The 15118-nt window shown below is 36.8% G+C and overlaps 1 protein-coding gene across 1 annotated transcript in view; it reads left to right on the top strand.

Moving 5' to 3' along the window:
• Positions 1–15118, top strand: part of LOC113095913 (fibulin-2-like) — a 47925-nt gene that overhangs the window by 11826 nt on the left and 20981 nt on the right. Inside the window, exons 3-6 of the mRNA XM_026261245.1 lie at positions 5154–5262; positions 6177–6303; positions 7445–7634; positions 11668–11874. Of these exons, the coding sequence (XP_026117030.1) occupies positions 5154–5262; positions 6177–6303; positions 7445–7634; positions 11668–11874 (633 nt within the window). The remainder of the gene's footprint in view (positions 1–5153; positions 5263–6176; positions 6304–7444; positions 7635–11667; positions 11875–15118) is intronic.

Raw genomic sequence — 15118 nt, forward strand, 5'->3', positions numbered from 1 at the left:
CTTATTGAGTATATTGGCAAATATATTTATGTAACTAATTTTACCCTATTTACATTCATTTCACAGACCTCCACCGATTGTTCCCTCCAAACCAATGCAGAAAAGTGTCAGCAGATTGTGTCTGGGTCTAGTTAGAAGTGTTTAGTTCCTCAGTTTCCTCCTCAGTCCAAACAACAGGAAAAATGTCAATTTCCTTAAAACACTGGCTTTCTGATGATGTACTGTCTTTGTTTGTATATGGAATATACTGTATCATGATGCATGCACAATGTTGATGTTTCTGACTAATGTATAGACAGACATTAACATTGAACTTCCGGATTCAAACAGGGAAGGAAAGATTTGTGACATTTGATAAAAGTTTAAATCAAAACAGAATGCATTGGTTGTTTAACATCTGTTTTTTCTGTGGGAATGAAGAGTGACGTGACACACACACCAGTGTACACACACAAGGAGCAGTGGGAAGCCATTTTTTTTGCTGCAGCACCCAGGGAGCAGTTGGGGGTTCAGTGCTTTGCTCAAGGGCACCTCATTCATAGTACTGAAGGTGGGAGAGAGCGCTGTACATTCACTCCCTCATCCTACAATCCCTCCCTTTCGGTTACAAGTCCGACTGTCTAACCATTAGGCCACGGCTTCCCATGAACAATGGATTTCTCATTATTATCTGGGAGTAAATAACCAATGTCAAGATCTCTTCCACATGGTTGCCCAGACAATTGTTACTTTGAGGTCAAAATGTGATTCTGTCACTAGTTAAAGGGGCATATGGTTAACTTATGACCTCAAGTTTGTCATCACAGATATGTCGTTGAATGCCAGTGAGCCATGAACACTTTTGAGAAGATTAAAAGTGAGATAATTAAGGTGACTGAATCTGCAGTTTTTGGCTAATTATGGCATCTGTGCGACCCAAAAGATCTGTTCAGCCTTGACATCAATTTGTAGGTCAACCTAAGCTAATTTGTTTTGAGTTCCTTTGGGAATTGTTAATTGATTGTTGTTGTTTTTTTTAGAACGATGGTTTTACACATTTACAAATACAAATTTTTATTTATGAATTATATTCCTGTTATATACTGATTATTTATTTGAATAGAAAAAATTATAATAACAAAGTGAAAGCTGTTTTTCTAAAAAGTTAAATTGTTCTAAAAATTTTAAATATATATTTTTCTTCTTGATTTACAAACTGAACTGCTATATTTTTTAAAGATGTTGATTGATCAATGACTTTTTAAGGAAAATACTGAAATGATGAAAGTCGAAATTGTTTCAAGGCTTTCACAAATCTCTCTTGTTTTGATCCTGCAGATGTTTTGTGATCATCTGCAAAATAAAAGGTGAATTCTGTCGAGCTCAGAGAGGACCTGTTTTGAAGAGCGCTTTGTATTGTAACCATCTGCTTTACAGATGACCTAATGATGATCTAATGATGAGCAATGGCAACGGCTCTCGTTTTAGCACCCACCCCTTCATGTGAACATTTATCACCACGTCTTATCCGTGGGATTTGTTACAGATAAACTTCAAGAACAACTTGATCAATACTGAGAATCATCAGCCTCTTAATATACAGTCTTTTAGTAACTATTTGAAGAAAATCCTTCAGAATGATGTTTTAATGAAGTCAAAGTCTAAACATTAACTTTGTTTATCTTACTGCAAAAGGCCTTCATTCAAAAAAAGTCTGGAATTAATGAGAGACACATGCATTGTTTTATTAGACTTTTATTTTTGAAAAGTGCATTTACTGATTTTACCATTCATTTGGTGCTACATATTCGACTGTTATGAATCACCAATTAAAGAGATAGTCAGCCCATAAATTAAGTCTGTTTTCATTTACTTACCATCATGTTTACTCACCCTCATGTCAAACCAAGTGATTGTATTCTTCTGAGCACAAAATAATATATTTCTAAGAATGCTGGTAAATAAACAGTTTAAGTTTTTATTGACCTCCATTGTATAGACAAAGTACAATGGATGTCAATGGGATCCGGAACAGCATGTGGGTGAGTAAATGATGATTGAGTTTTTATTTTTGGGTGTACTATACCTTTAAGCCCTCCTGCTTTTATGGTGTTGGCATACATTGCAAAAAGAGGAACACAACATATATACCCTTGTACAAATAAACAAACCCCAGTGCAATTCAAGGCTCAAAAAATAGCATCACACACTTTTTATGGTTGTGAAAGTTAATCAGGAAAAGCAGAGAAGTTGTTTTTTAGCTGATTGCTCTAAGACTTGAGTTGTTTTGTCTTGAAGTCAGTTTTTACCTCTTATCACTCTGTCTCTGGAGACTCTTTGTTAAAGAGTGTTACCTCTGCTGTATTTAGAGGAATTTAAAGACAAACATGAAACACTTTTTAAGCATTACACAATGTCCTAATAAATGTTGATGAAATGACTAGATTCCAGTGCACACATTTTTTTTTCTTTTGTCCACATTGAAAGTGAAAGTGCCACAGGACTTACTGCACTGGAAACTCAAAGAAAACTAAGAACACATGGTGCTTCTCCATTCTTTTTATGGTTTTGCTAATAATGTTGTGATGTTTAAGCAGGATTTTGGTCCAATGCCTTTTCTTTGCGATCTGGCACAATGCGACAAAAATGGAAATCAAACAACAAGAAAATTTAAGCAATTTTATATTTTTGGAATTTGGAAACAGTTAATGCCCGGATATACCTAAAATGAAATTGAGGAACGAACTGATATTATGACATTGCGAACAAAATCATGCAGAAATGAAGTTAGTTTTGAGTTTGTTTCTGGGAAAGTTCGTTTTGGCTCCTAAAAACCTTTGAGCTTCCATTGGTCCGTGGTGGTTGCGCAATCGGTGGGTGTGTTCTGAAACTCCACCCTCTTTGACCTGCGATTTTTCTTTTTTCCTGATTTGTTTATTATTCAACGAAGGTCATGCAGTAGAACTATATATCTCCGGCCTAGTCACTAGCAACATGAATACACTGGATTGTCGATTAGCTGATCTGGCACAAATATATCCACACCTGTACGACCGCTCGCGATTACACTTTAAAGATACAGAGAAAGCATTACATTCCTAGAAAGAAATTTGGTGCCCGTCTCACACCTACATTGCCTACACTTCCTAATTTCATCACTGTTGTGTTTAGGGGATACATGCGAGCATCGCGACACATTTTTACATTAATCTACGACCTGCCTACAGCTGCGCGGGGTGTTGAAATTTTGGAAAACATAACGTCGCTCAGCCTTTTTGAACATATTTTTGCCCCCAAATGATGAACGAAAACAAACTTCGTTTAAAGTATATCGGGGCCGTTAGGCTTTATATGGTGACCTTTTTTGTTGATGATTACTTGTCTAACTTTTTTGTAAATGGAAGATCAGAGGTGAGAGTATTTTATTGGCAGCTACAAACACAATCAAATTAGCAAAAATCAAAAAAAAAAAAAAAACATACATACAAGGGGTGTAAAGAACTGTGAATAACTACTGTTTCAGTTCTGCTAGCATTTTTTTCCTGTGAGTTCTGCAGGCACAAATTGTGCATGTGGCTGAATTAGTATGTATTTGTTGTTCGTTCTATGGAAGTCAATCAGACCTTCCACTCTGTTTATCTCTTGTATGTCTGTCCACTGACTAGATATAAATAGCTTAGAGGCACTATTGTTTCTGAAATATTTAGTACAGATGGTAGTTAATCACAAAGTTCAAAAAGTCACCTGGAACAGCAGCTAGTGACCCTTGTCGAGCATTCCCGGAATCCCAGAGTGCTCTGGGCCTCATGTCACTGCTCCAGCGATTATTCAATCAGATCTTCTCCATGTAAATTCAAAGATTATGAATGTGTCTGGTTTTAGGGGAGATTGGGGCTAGTTGTCACAATTTTTCCCTCAGTGAATATTTTTCAGGATGTATTTATTTAAATGAAAAGTTAGTTAGTCAGTTTTTGTGGAAACACATACCTTAAAGCAGGAGGGCAGAGGACCCAAAATGGGGCTCATTTCTGAGCTCAAACCTTAATAATTATATATAGATATATTTTTATGATTTTTAAAATCTGGGTCCTTAAACATAACTATTTGAGAGCCTTTTCTTTTGGATATTCAAGATATTCAACATTTTCACAGTTTTGCCCAGGAATTAAAAATATATATACTGTATACTACATATTTTACTGAACACAAAATCCCTCGCTTATATGCATTACAATTAAATATATAATTATGAAATACAAAGCAATTCATAAAATAGCTTTTATTTCAGAAAATAAAGTCCTTGTGACAACTAGCCCTGTCCCCCTTCTTCTGCAGCTGAATGTTCACTCCTGGGCTGGATAACTCCATGGGAATCCATTGTTTCTATTTCAAGTATTATCCGGTCCAAATGTTTGCACTGAATATTAGCATTTGGTATGAAAGGGCTTTAAGACTGACACCTAAGCAGGCATTTTTTATTACCCTCTTATGATCTGATGGGAAGTAACCCTTGACTTGTAATTCAGGGTTTTCAAGTCCCCTCTACATTTCCATACTCTCTGCACTGGTAGAAGTAATGGGATTTAATCATATAAAATTCATTTAGCTGATTCACAGCATGTAAAAAAAAAAAAAAAAAAAATATTTTTATATGATTTCCATCCATCACTCTAGCAAGCTGATTTTGTACACGTAATTTAATTCAGACCTTCGTTCACACTGAGGGATGAATAATTCAAAATGTCAAGTGTTGAAATGAGTCATTATTAAATTCTTGTTTCTTTGTAACAATTTATTGAAAAGATCAGGCAGATGTGCTCCTCGAAATCACATTCAATAGCCGGCTTATCAAAATCGGTGCTTTTTAAACTAAATTATTTGAAGGCTGAGTTAGTTTGTGCTAATGATGATGCACATGCCTTGACAGTGTCCCATCAACTCTTTGAGTCAGTCTCTCTGTTTCCCTCTATACAAAGGCTGCAAATTACATTTTGTATGCTGCTTCTATGGATCCGATGTCTGGCTCACCTCTGGGGCTCTATCATTGCTGAGTTTCTTGTCTGCCTGTCTGCCCTTTTCTTGTCAGAAAAGCATTGACTGTAATCTATCTATATGCTTTTGGCTGGTTTATGTTAGCTAAAACATTGGTGTCATCTTGGTGATTTTACCTCCAGGACTGGTGGAGATCCAGAGCTGTTGTGTGGCCGGGCAGAAATGGGCAGAGGAGAAGCAGCACTGCAACCGTATGCCTGTAAAAACAGAAGACCTCAACTCTGTATGTGGGTAAGCTGGCTGACTATTTCAATGCCTTGGTAATGCTCCTCAACACATCACAGAATCCTTTTTATATGTCCTCTGACCAGCAGTATATGTTGGTGACCCAAAAACCACCAACCACAAAAATTAAAGGCGTAGTTCACCCAAAAATGCAAATTCTGTCATCATTTACTTACCCACCGTTTGGTCCAAAACTGTATGAGGTTATTTCCCCTTTTGAGCACAAAAGAAGATATATTGAAGAACGATGGTAACTAGACAGTTGACGGTAGCCACTGACTTCCATATTATGCAAATCAATGGTTACCGTCAACTGTTTGATTACTAACATTCATCAAAAAAATTATCTTCTTTTGTGCTCAACAGAAGAAAGAAACCCATATGGTTTTGGAACAACTTAAAGGTCAGTAAATGATGACAGAATTTGTATTTTTGGGTGAACTATCCCTTTTATAATGTTTAAAGCTACAGGACCAGTTGTGGCTTGTGAGCTTCTTTTGATATTCAGTCAAGCAGTAGAAGGGAAAGTTTATTAGTCTTTAATATAATATAATATAATATAATATAATAGAATAGAATAGAATAGAATAGAATAGAATAGAATACTGTTTCAAATTTGGGGGTTTGGGGGTTGGTAAGATTTAAACATTTTTTTTAGAGGATTGCTCACCAAAGCAGAAAATACAGAAATATCAACAATACAGTAATAAAACAAGAATACTGTAAAATAATATTACAATTTAAAGTAATTTCTCTGTTCAGTCATTACTAAACCCTTCAGAAACCATTCTGTTATGATGATTTGATGCACAAGAATTAACATAATAAATAACTATAAACATGGGAAAGGCGTTGACATCCTTTGTTTAAGAATCAGGTATTAAATTATGCTGAAACTCTTTTTTCGTGCTTTGTTGAAGTGTGGTCCAGAAGCAGTGTTGTTCAGGTGCTCTGAGAGAGAGCAGGTGTCAGGCTGGCATGAATGCAGCTAGGGCCGGACATGCCTGTGAGGGAAACAGCCCACTCTGTGGAGAAGATTCCCTAGCGGTAAGATCTTAAATGGTGGCATCAAACCGACTACACAATAATAACTGTTTTTAAAGTCCATAGAGACCACAAAATAATGACAGAAAAATACTAATGATGTATAATCTCTGTGGGATTCCACGTGTTTGGAAACATTCATTATTTTGGCAACTCAGAATTATTTACTAAATACTATCTGGTCTTGTGAATGGCTGAATATTACATGTCCAGGCCAAAAACTAAACATTTCTGTCTTAACCAGTTGTGAACACAACAAGCAGCATGACATTTTGTCTTTTTATTTCTATTTGACCACCTACAGTGAAATTCCATAACTACACTACCAATAATAAATAAAACTATTTAAAAGTTTGGGGACAGTAAGATTTTTTTACAGATATTTTTGCTGTTTAAAGAGAATTGTCTTATGCTCACCAAGGCAGCATTTATTTTTTCATTTATTTATTTTTTGAAATAAAAAAATAAAGACAAAAATATTGTAAAAATTTATTAAAATTAATTTGTACATTGTTTTCTATTTTAATAAACTTTTTTTTACATGATATGTAATTTGTAATTTATAAATTAGTATTTATATTTGTAAAATGTAATTTATTCCTGTGAAGGCATAACTCCAGTATTTTGTGTCGCATCATCCATCAGAAATCATTCTGATATGTTCTTTTGGTGTTCAAGAAACATTTCTTAGTATCATTGTTGATAATTGTTCTGCTGACTATTTATGTGGAAACTGTGATTCATTTATTGATTATAGAAACTATAGAAAGAACAGAAGATTAATAAAAAAAAGAAAAAATGTCTGTTCAAACGAACAGCATTAATTTGAAATAGATGTAACACTATAGATGTCTTTACTGTCACTTTTAATCAGTTTAACAGGTCATAGCTGAATAAAAGTTCTCATTTTATGGAACTGATTTTACATAGTTTTAACGTTATTAAATGTGTTTGTAAAAAATGAAATCTTACTTGACCCCAAACGTTTTCAGCTTAAACCCTAAAAAAAATTCTGATTGGCCATGATTGGCACACATAATTTTCACTTTTGTGTGGAAATCACTTGTTGGTCGACAGTTACATCACAAATAATGAGGATTTATATAAAACAAAATGCAGTTTTTAATGAATATGTGTTCTGTAGGATTGCTGTAACTGCTGTGCGCTGGGTCTGGTTTTTCGGAGGGAAGGTAAAGGTTGTGAAGCACATCAGCACCTGAGCTACCCATGTGGACACGTCTTCCTCACGTGCTGCGAGGAGGGTGAGGAAGGACTTGCTCCACCTATGATCAAGAAGAAACAGATGCCTAAACCGACCGCTCTTCCTAAGAAAGGTGAAATACTTTTCTTTTACACAACCAGGTGTTTTGTTTTTACAGCAGAATGTACCCATGGTTTGCAATGTGTATCCTGTAGCATATGGCTGAATTCCAGTGGCTGGGGTCTGGGGTGAGGGAGAGTTCATATTTTATTTTGACGAACAGATCTAGACAGGATGTCATGCCAAGAAAGCGTTGTCATGGAGACACACCATATGATGTGACACCACACGAGGACCTGGAAGGTCTCGGTTTTGAGCTGCAGTTTTTAACACAATGTCCCAGTTATCTCTAAATGTTTTGAATTTATGTCTTCATATTAACATCAGAGCCTCAGTCATGATTTTGCTTGTTTGTTTTTTGAAGCCTGGCTCATATTTGGAAGCGTCTGAGGCCTTGATGTGTCTTGGCCTTCAGTTTCACATTCAAGTTCATCACACTGCTGACCGAGAGGTTGACATTGATGAATCAGAGGAAAGAAAGATGCCCAGAGCTGATTGGTCAGGTGTCACGTTACCGTTCAGAATAACACACAAAGATGCTGGCAAGCTGGGCTGAATCAGTGGCAAATGGCAAAGCAGGCTGTTGCTTTTCCGCCCGTGCCAGCAAACTTTCCTTCTGTCTCAAATGTTTCAGCTGACAAATTTCACTAATTTTTAACAGGATTTGCATGGAAACATTGTTATCTTTTTGGATTTCTATTCATCCTGTGAAATGTGCTATGTGTTTACCCTGTGATGAGACCTGGTATTAGCTTTAGAAACAGACTGTGTACACTTCAGAAATCAATTACATTTTTTTTTTTAATTCAGATTTGTTCAAATGAGCTAATGCAAAACAATTATTTCATCTTAACCTGATCTCATTACGTGAAATCTATTTAAATTTTGAAAAAAAAAATTGTATACATATATGGGAATACATTTGGAGAAAATCCATCAGAAATCCAGATCAGCACAGACACAGAAGACAAAGAGTCAAGATTCATTAATTACCTGCCTGTGCATGGTTTATTTAACTTCAAAGTAAAATATGTATTTTTATTATTTTTTTAAATATGTTTTTAACTTGTTACATGGCATCTAATATAAAATATATTTATATAAAAAATAATCCATGTTTGATAAAAAGGCAATAGAAAAAAAAATGCATTCAAATTTGTAATATAAGTTGTAATAGTTTTTCATACTTTTTATCTAAAATAACCAGCCTGTGAAGTTTATTTAATTTAGTACTCTGCTCAATAAAATTATTTTATATTATGGAACATTTGTGAACATGGTCTAATAAATTAGGTGGTGGAAAATTGCTTGGAAATTTCCCTCAGTTTAATTAATGCATTAAATCTGTTTGTGGCTTACAGCTGAATAAAGTTGCACAACACTGTCCTGGCTTTTATTCTATCACCCTGAGACCCAAAGTGCCATATCAATGTAACGGCAGACACTCATTGTGCAACTAGCACTTCCAAAGTTATCAGCAAAGCCCCAATCAATAGACCCAGGTCACTATTCCTTTGAATGAGACATAAAACCCAGACTTTACCTCTTGGTATGTCTCAAGTGGCACATTCCTTTGGCCCAGTGCCTTGCTTCCCCTAAACAGCCTACCTGATATCCCGAGGCAAGGTGAGATTTGCTGTAGCCGTGTCAGTACATTAGGACTGACTTATTTCCTTTTCGTGGTGCACACACAGATGATGGAACACTAAAATAGGTTCAGTGAAAATGCCTCCATTCCGGTACCCACAGAGATGTCTGTTCTTTCTCTTTTTAATGAGTCTGTTGCTAACTACGTCAGGCGTTTCAGTTGCATCAGAGGTTTAAGCGATATAAAAACAGTTGAGAGGTAATTATTTCTATAAGGGCTGGTTTCTCAGGACCCCTGTCACCTCACACCCGTATAACGTGATTAATTATAGCGGAAATGTTTAATCTCTTTCTCGCTCCATTGCATTTACATTCAGTTAATGACTATGAGAAATATTTACTTTACACCAGCATGCCGTGTAAGGTGAAGCTGAGCCTGTTTATTATGTTTAGACAGAAGTTCATTTCCAAGTCAGTCGAACACTTTGCCAAATTGATGCGCAATGCTGGAAAGCCTGGGTCAGTTGTTGTGTAGAATATGGTGATTTGGGATTGACAGGACGTGATTGGCAGATGGAGGACACACAGGGCGTGACAGGAACAGCTGGCAGCAGTGAAATGACAGATGTTGACTGGCGTGTGGCTTTAATATGTATTTTTTTATGTACGAATAGTTCTTTATTGGCGTGTCATGCTGGTTGACATCTGGTTTATCCTTCATCAGAGACTCAATTTTCATTATGTATTATTAAATTATATTCATGTATTATAATTTTTTTATAAACATGTATTTATTGAGTTGTAACAGTTTACAAAAACCTATAACAGCCAAACTATAAAAGTATCCACACCCCAAAAGAAAGAGAAAAAAAAAACAAAAACAAAAAACTGGGTAATGACATTATATAATCATACACAGCTTAGGAGGTATCAACAGTTAGGGACTTATCGCCTTCAAGTGTCCAGAGTTTCCTCGACTTCACAGTTCTCCAAGAATGCAAGAAAGGGATTTCAAATCTGAATTCAGCTGATTTCTTTACATTAATGTATTATTGATAAAAGTTCAGTTGAGAAACAGTATCGACTGATCAGCATAGTAAGACACCATGATACATATATCACTGATTTAAAAACAAACAAAAAAGTGAATTTTGGATATTAAGTTCAAGATGTCATGAAATGATCCTTGGATTGTTTTGGAGGGAAAAAATATATATTTACTGTATATATTGTTAATAATTTAAATAGAATAAGGAATGAAGGTCATTGGTTGTAAAACATTCCTGATATTTGAAAAAACTTGCAAATCCTGCAAATCACTTTCCCAAAAGTTAGTGTGAAAGCCATTATGTGAAAAAAGAAAAGAAAAAAAGATTGGAAATATTATCAAAGAGAGGACCCCTGTAGCCCCTTATGACTGTCATGCCATTTCAGATGGCATAAATGATAACTATTCAGGGCATTTCGAAGGGAGACAATCACAGCAGCTGTTCCAGACAGAAGTGCTCAGAAATAACTTCTTCAAAGGGCCCTTCAAATCAAACGCTTTCTATGAGTCAAAGTCTGTAAGTCTCTCAAAATAACAGTCAATTTATCCTTTTTATGACATGGGAAGGTTATTTCAGGTTCACATCAAATTGTATTACCCTGATAAAATGTGTAAAACATTTTTTTACCTTAAAATGTTCGGTTAAGTAATGTATTTGTGTTATGTTATTTGATTAAATTGAAATCTTTGTTTAAAAAAAACAAACATTTTCTAATACCCATGAAACCAACATTAATACAGATATACTGTGAAATTAACTTTGCATTTCTAATTTTGTTTTTTAAATCAGATTTTTAAATTAGTTTTTCATTAAATCCTCATTTTGAAAATCATTTCCAATGACATTTAGGGATACACAATATATATATAAAGTACAGTTATCAGCTAACAGAGGAGATTTTCTTATTTATTTAATTCATTTTTTTTTAAAAAGAAAACATTTTTTTCAGATAATGTTTAAAGAAATAGTGAAGATAATTTCATAAAAATGTTCTCATCCTTAGGCCATCCAAAACGTAGATGAGTTTGTTTCTTCATCAAAACAGATTTGGAGAAATGTAGCATCACATGGCTTGCTCACCAGTGGATTGTCTGCAGTGAGTGGGTGCCGTCAGAATGAGTTCAAACAGCTGAGAAAAACTTCATAATAGTCCACATGTAATCCAAACACACAGCTATTCACTTCACAAGATGTTTTGTTGGACTGAATTTGCATGGATTGCTTGTGGATTATGATGTTTTTATCAGCTGCTTGAAGGGTCATTCTGACGGCACCCATTCATAGCAGATGATTCACTGGTAGGCAAGTAATGTACAGTAAATAAAGTAAATAGAGTCATATGCAAGAGGTATACAGTCATATCTAACTCTGTTTGATGACTTTAATCTTACTATCTCTTCCCTTCCTCAGTATCAGGCAGTCAGTTTCCGAAGCAGGCATTGTCGGTTGGGGATGTGGATCCTGCAGCAAATTCACTGGAGGATTTGAAGCATGATGACAAGTGCCAGAGATTTGCACCGCACTGCGATCACACCTGCATCAACGTTCGTGAATCCTACCTGTGCGCCTGCTACCCTGGATACACACTCCTGCAGGATGCCCGCACCTGTGTGCCAGGTAAGATCAGCCCCTCTTTGAGTTCTGGTGACTTTGCATACTAAGAAAAACCCATATACTTGTTTCATACAGAGTCAGTTTCATATATGTCAACAGTTTTTAGATGTAACTGGTGTAGTTCAATAAAATATACTATTTGAATATGCATAAAGATTGAAAACCAGCAGGGTTTGTTATTTATAAACTTTCACAGCAGAGATCTGCTTTTGTATACAACATAGATTATTTAAGTCTAGCCTTTATGCACTCAAAACACACATTATCTGCCCTGCATTAAATATAGGTATTAATCTTAGTACCTGCTCAACATCCTGCCTGCACTGTGTGTGTGTTACTTAGATCTTATTTGGATTCAAAATTACTTCTAAATTAACTCTGTGCTGTGAGTGCCTTTAGATACGTGCTTGTGTATACAGTAAGATTTTTATGATGAATCAGTGAATTTGACGTCCTGATATATTATTTTTCAAAACTTGGAACTCCAAGGAACCACTTGAATAATATTAATTCATTATAAAACATATGTGATTTTACATAAAGATGAAATACAGTAAAATTGCCATATAAATATCGCTGAATTATAGTATATATGTAGTTAGTTGTCTGATCAGCATTTCTAGCTTTATTTGAATTTTTTTTTTTTTTTATCTAATATTTATATTTTTGTGACACTGTTTGTAAGTTGGAAAGAAGGAGGTGGGAACTGGCAGACATTTAAATCAAACTTTAATTATAAAATACAGCACAAAACAGCTCTCTCTCAACATTAACAATTCTTTATTTCAATTATCTAAAATTAGTTTTAGTTGTTTTTTGTTTTTTTGCTAACAGTAACAACACTGTATGTTATTTTAAACCTCTATAAGATTCATCTTAAAACATAAAACACATTTTTGAAGAATATCTTTTCAGTATTATAAAATCATGGAGAACTTGGAGGAAAATGTTTAAAAAGCAACATAAAAGTAGTTCATTTCTGGGTGAACATCTCGGTTACATACAGTATGTAACCTTTGTTTCTTGAAGGAGGGAAAGGAGAAGTCAGTGACTGACGAATTGGGATCTTGCTTGAAAGCCCCAATCACCCTTAAAAAATAATCACTTTTTGTTGCTTTGCAACCTGAAATGAAGATGGACAGTTTTTGTTTCATCCAGCTGTATTTACACAATTTTAAAACATCCAAGTGAAAAATATAACACACAAAGAAAAAAAAGTCAAGACTATGGGCTGAACGTTCTGCAGCTCCTCTGTGAGACATGCTGTCATTTTAAATAATGAGAAAAGAGATCTTCTGCAGAGGGGAGAGTTCTTTTTCCCAGTTGACCAGACGTGCCAGATGGGTGAGGTGATGAGCACCAGGTCCCTGTGTTTGGCCTGTGTCTCGGTGAGTGGCTCATTTTGGCACACTCGCGAACGCAAACACAACATACCTCGCGAGTGGGCCAAAATGAGCCAGTCACCGAGATCATGAACAGAACAAGGGCGGCCTCCACGATCTTCATAAAGACATGGGGTGACAGGGAAATCCCAAAGGGTAGGACCTTGTACTGATATACTCGCCCATCTAACATAAAGCATAGAATATTCTGTTTCAAGGGAGGATAGAGACATGAAATTTTGTGTCCTTCAGGTCGACAACTGCAAACCAATTTTGGGGCCAAATGCACTCGAAGATCTTGAATGGGAGCTTGTGAAATGCCTGATTCAAGACATGCCATTCCAAGATTGGTTGTAGCCCACTGCCTTTCTTTGGTACTATAAAGTTTGGGCTGTAAAGCTCAACTTCATGTCAGCTGGAGGGTCTTGCTCTATCGCGTTCTATGCCAGTAAGACTGCAATTTTCCACACACAGGACATAAGCATTCTTGCCCGCCAATTAGGTGAACCAAATGCCATTGAACCTGGGCGCTGGGCGAACTGAATCGCATAGCAGAGTCTTACTGTCTGAATGAGCCAGAGATTGGAAAGAGCCAAAGACCATGCAAGCAGGACTAATGGGACCACAGATGTACCTGCAGCTGTGTAGCACTCGCCAGACTCCAAAGTTCCACTGAGGGAATGACAGAAGTAATGTGAGAATCCATTGTGTCCTCAAATTGTGAACTCTTGACTACTGGCAATAGGAGGGGATGAGAGTGGCAAGGCCCAGTGTCGCTCACTATCATCTGGACCCTCTTGTGACCCTGAGATTGAGGAAACTGCTCTTTCTTTGAGTGATTAAGTACTCATGAAAGAGGGGTCATTGGTGTCAACAGAAGGAAAAATAAGTAAAACACTGTCCACACTGTGTTCCTCTGGAGAAAGGAGCAGTGCGGTCACCGACTCATGAAGTGCAACTTCCTCCATCTCCAGGTTGCCCGTCTCAGGTACTATGCTTCGCTGGACACTTAGAAGGTGCAGTGGAGGCTGGGATGGGTAGCGTCAGCTTCCTGCATCTCGCTCCTCCCTAGGTGGAGGCTGCTGCTTGTGCTGTCCTGGAGCGGAGGTGGATTAGGATGCCCTCTGCAATGAGCAGGTTGGGGGACTGCCGCAGGTGGCTGGGTGGCAGCAGAAGGATGTGTTTAATCGCTATCGTCTGCTTCTGTATTGCAGAAAATTGCTGAGCAAAGTTCTTGACAGCATCACTGAAGAGGCCGCCCTGAGAGATCAGGGAGTCAAGAAAATGAGTTTTGTCAGCATCCCTCATATATGCCAGAGTAAGGTTCCTGGACCAGAAGTGAGGACATTGTGTGCTCCCTTGGGCAGACGGTGACTTTCATTGCCTGGAGGGTGAGATCCGTAACTGTGTGCAGATCCTGCATCAACTCTGGGTCAGCACTACCCTTGTGCAATTCCTTGAGTGCCTTGGCATTGTAAGCATTGGGTGCTATAGTGAATTTGGTTGCAAAGCTGCATCGCAACTGCAGGTTTAACCTGAGGAATCTCCAATTATCCCTTGGCTACCTCGCCTCTGAGGGTAGCGAGGGTGGAGGAGGCACTAGCAGCGTCACACCCATGCTTGCTCTTTTAAGAAGTCTTTTAATAAATCTTTTAATGCTGAAATGCTCTGGGAATAGCTAAAAACAACAGGCACTCTGCACCACTGTCTCAACGACCACCGCGTAACACCAACACACAGAAGAGCTTGCTTAAAGATGAAAGAAGAGCAGAGAAGTATTGAATGCTTGGCTCCGAAGCAAAAGATGAATAAGTGAGATGCGATGCTTCCTTACATACTCTTAGTAAATGGTTGTGGATTGAGAT

This window comes from Carassius auratus, unplaced genomic scaffold (genome assembly GCF_003368295.1).
Source record: "Carassius auratus strain Wakin unplaced genomic scaffold, ASM336829v1 scaf_tig00215808, whole genome shotgun sequence".
Lineage (NCBI taxonomy): Eukaryota > Metazoa > Chordata > Actinopteri > Cypriniformes > Cyprinidae > Carassius > Carassius auratus.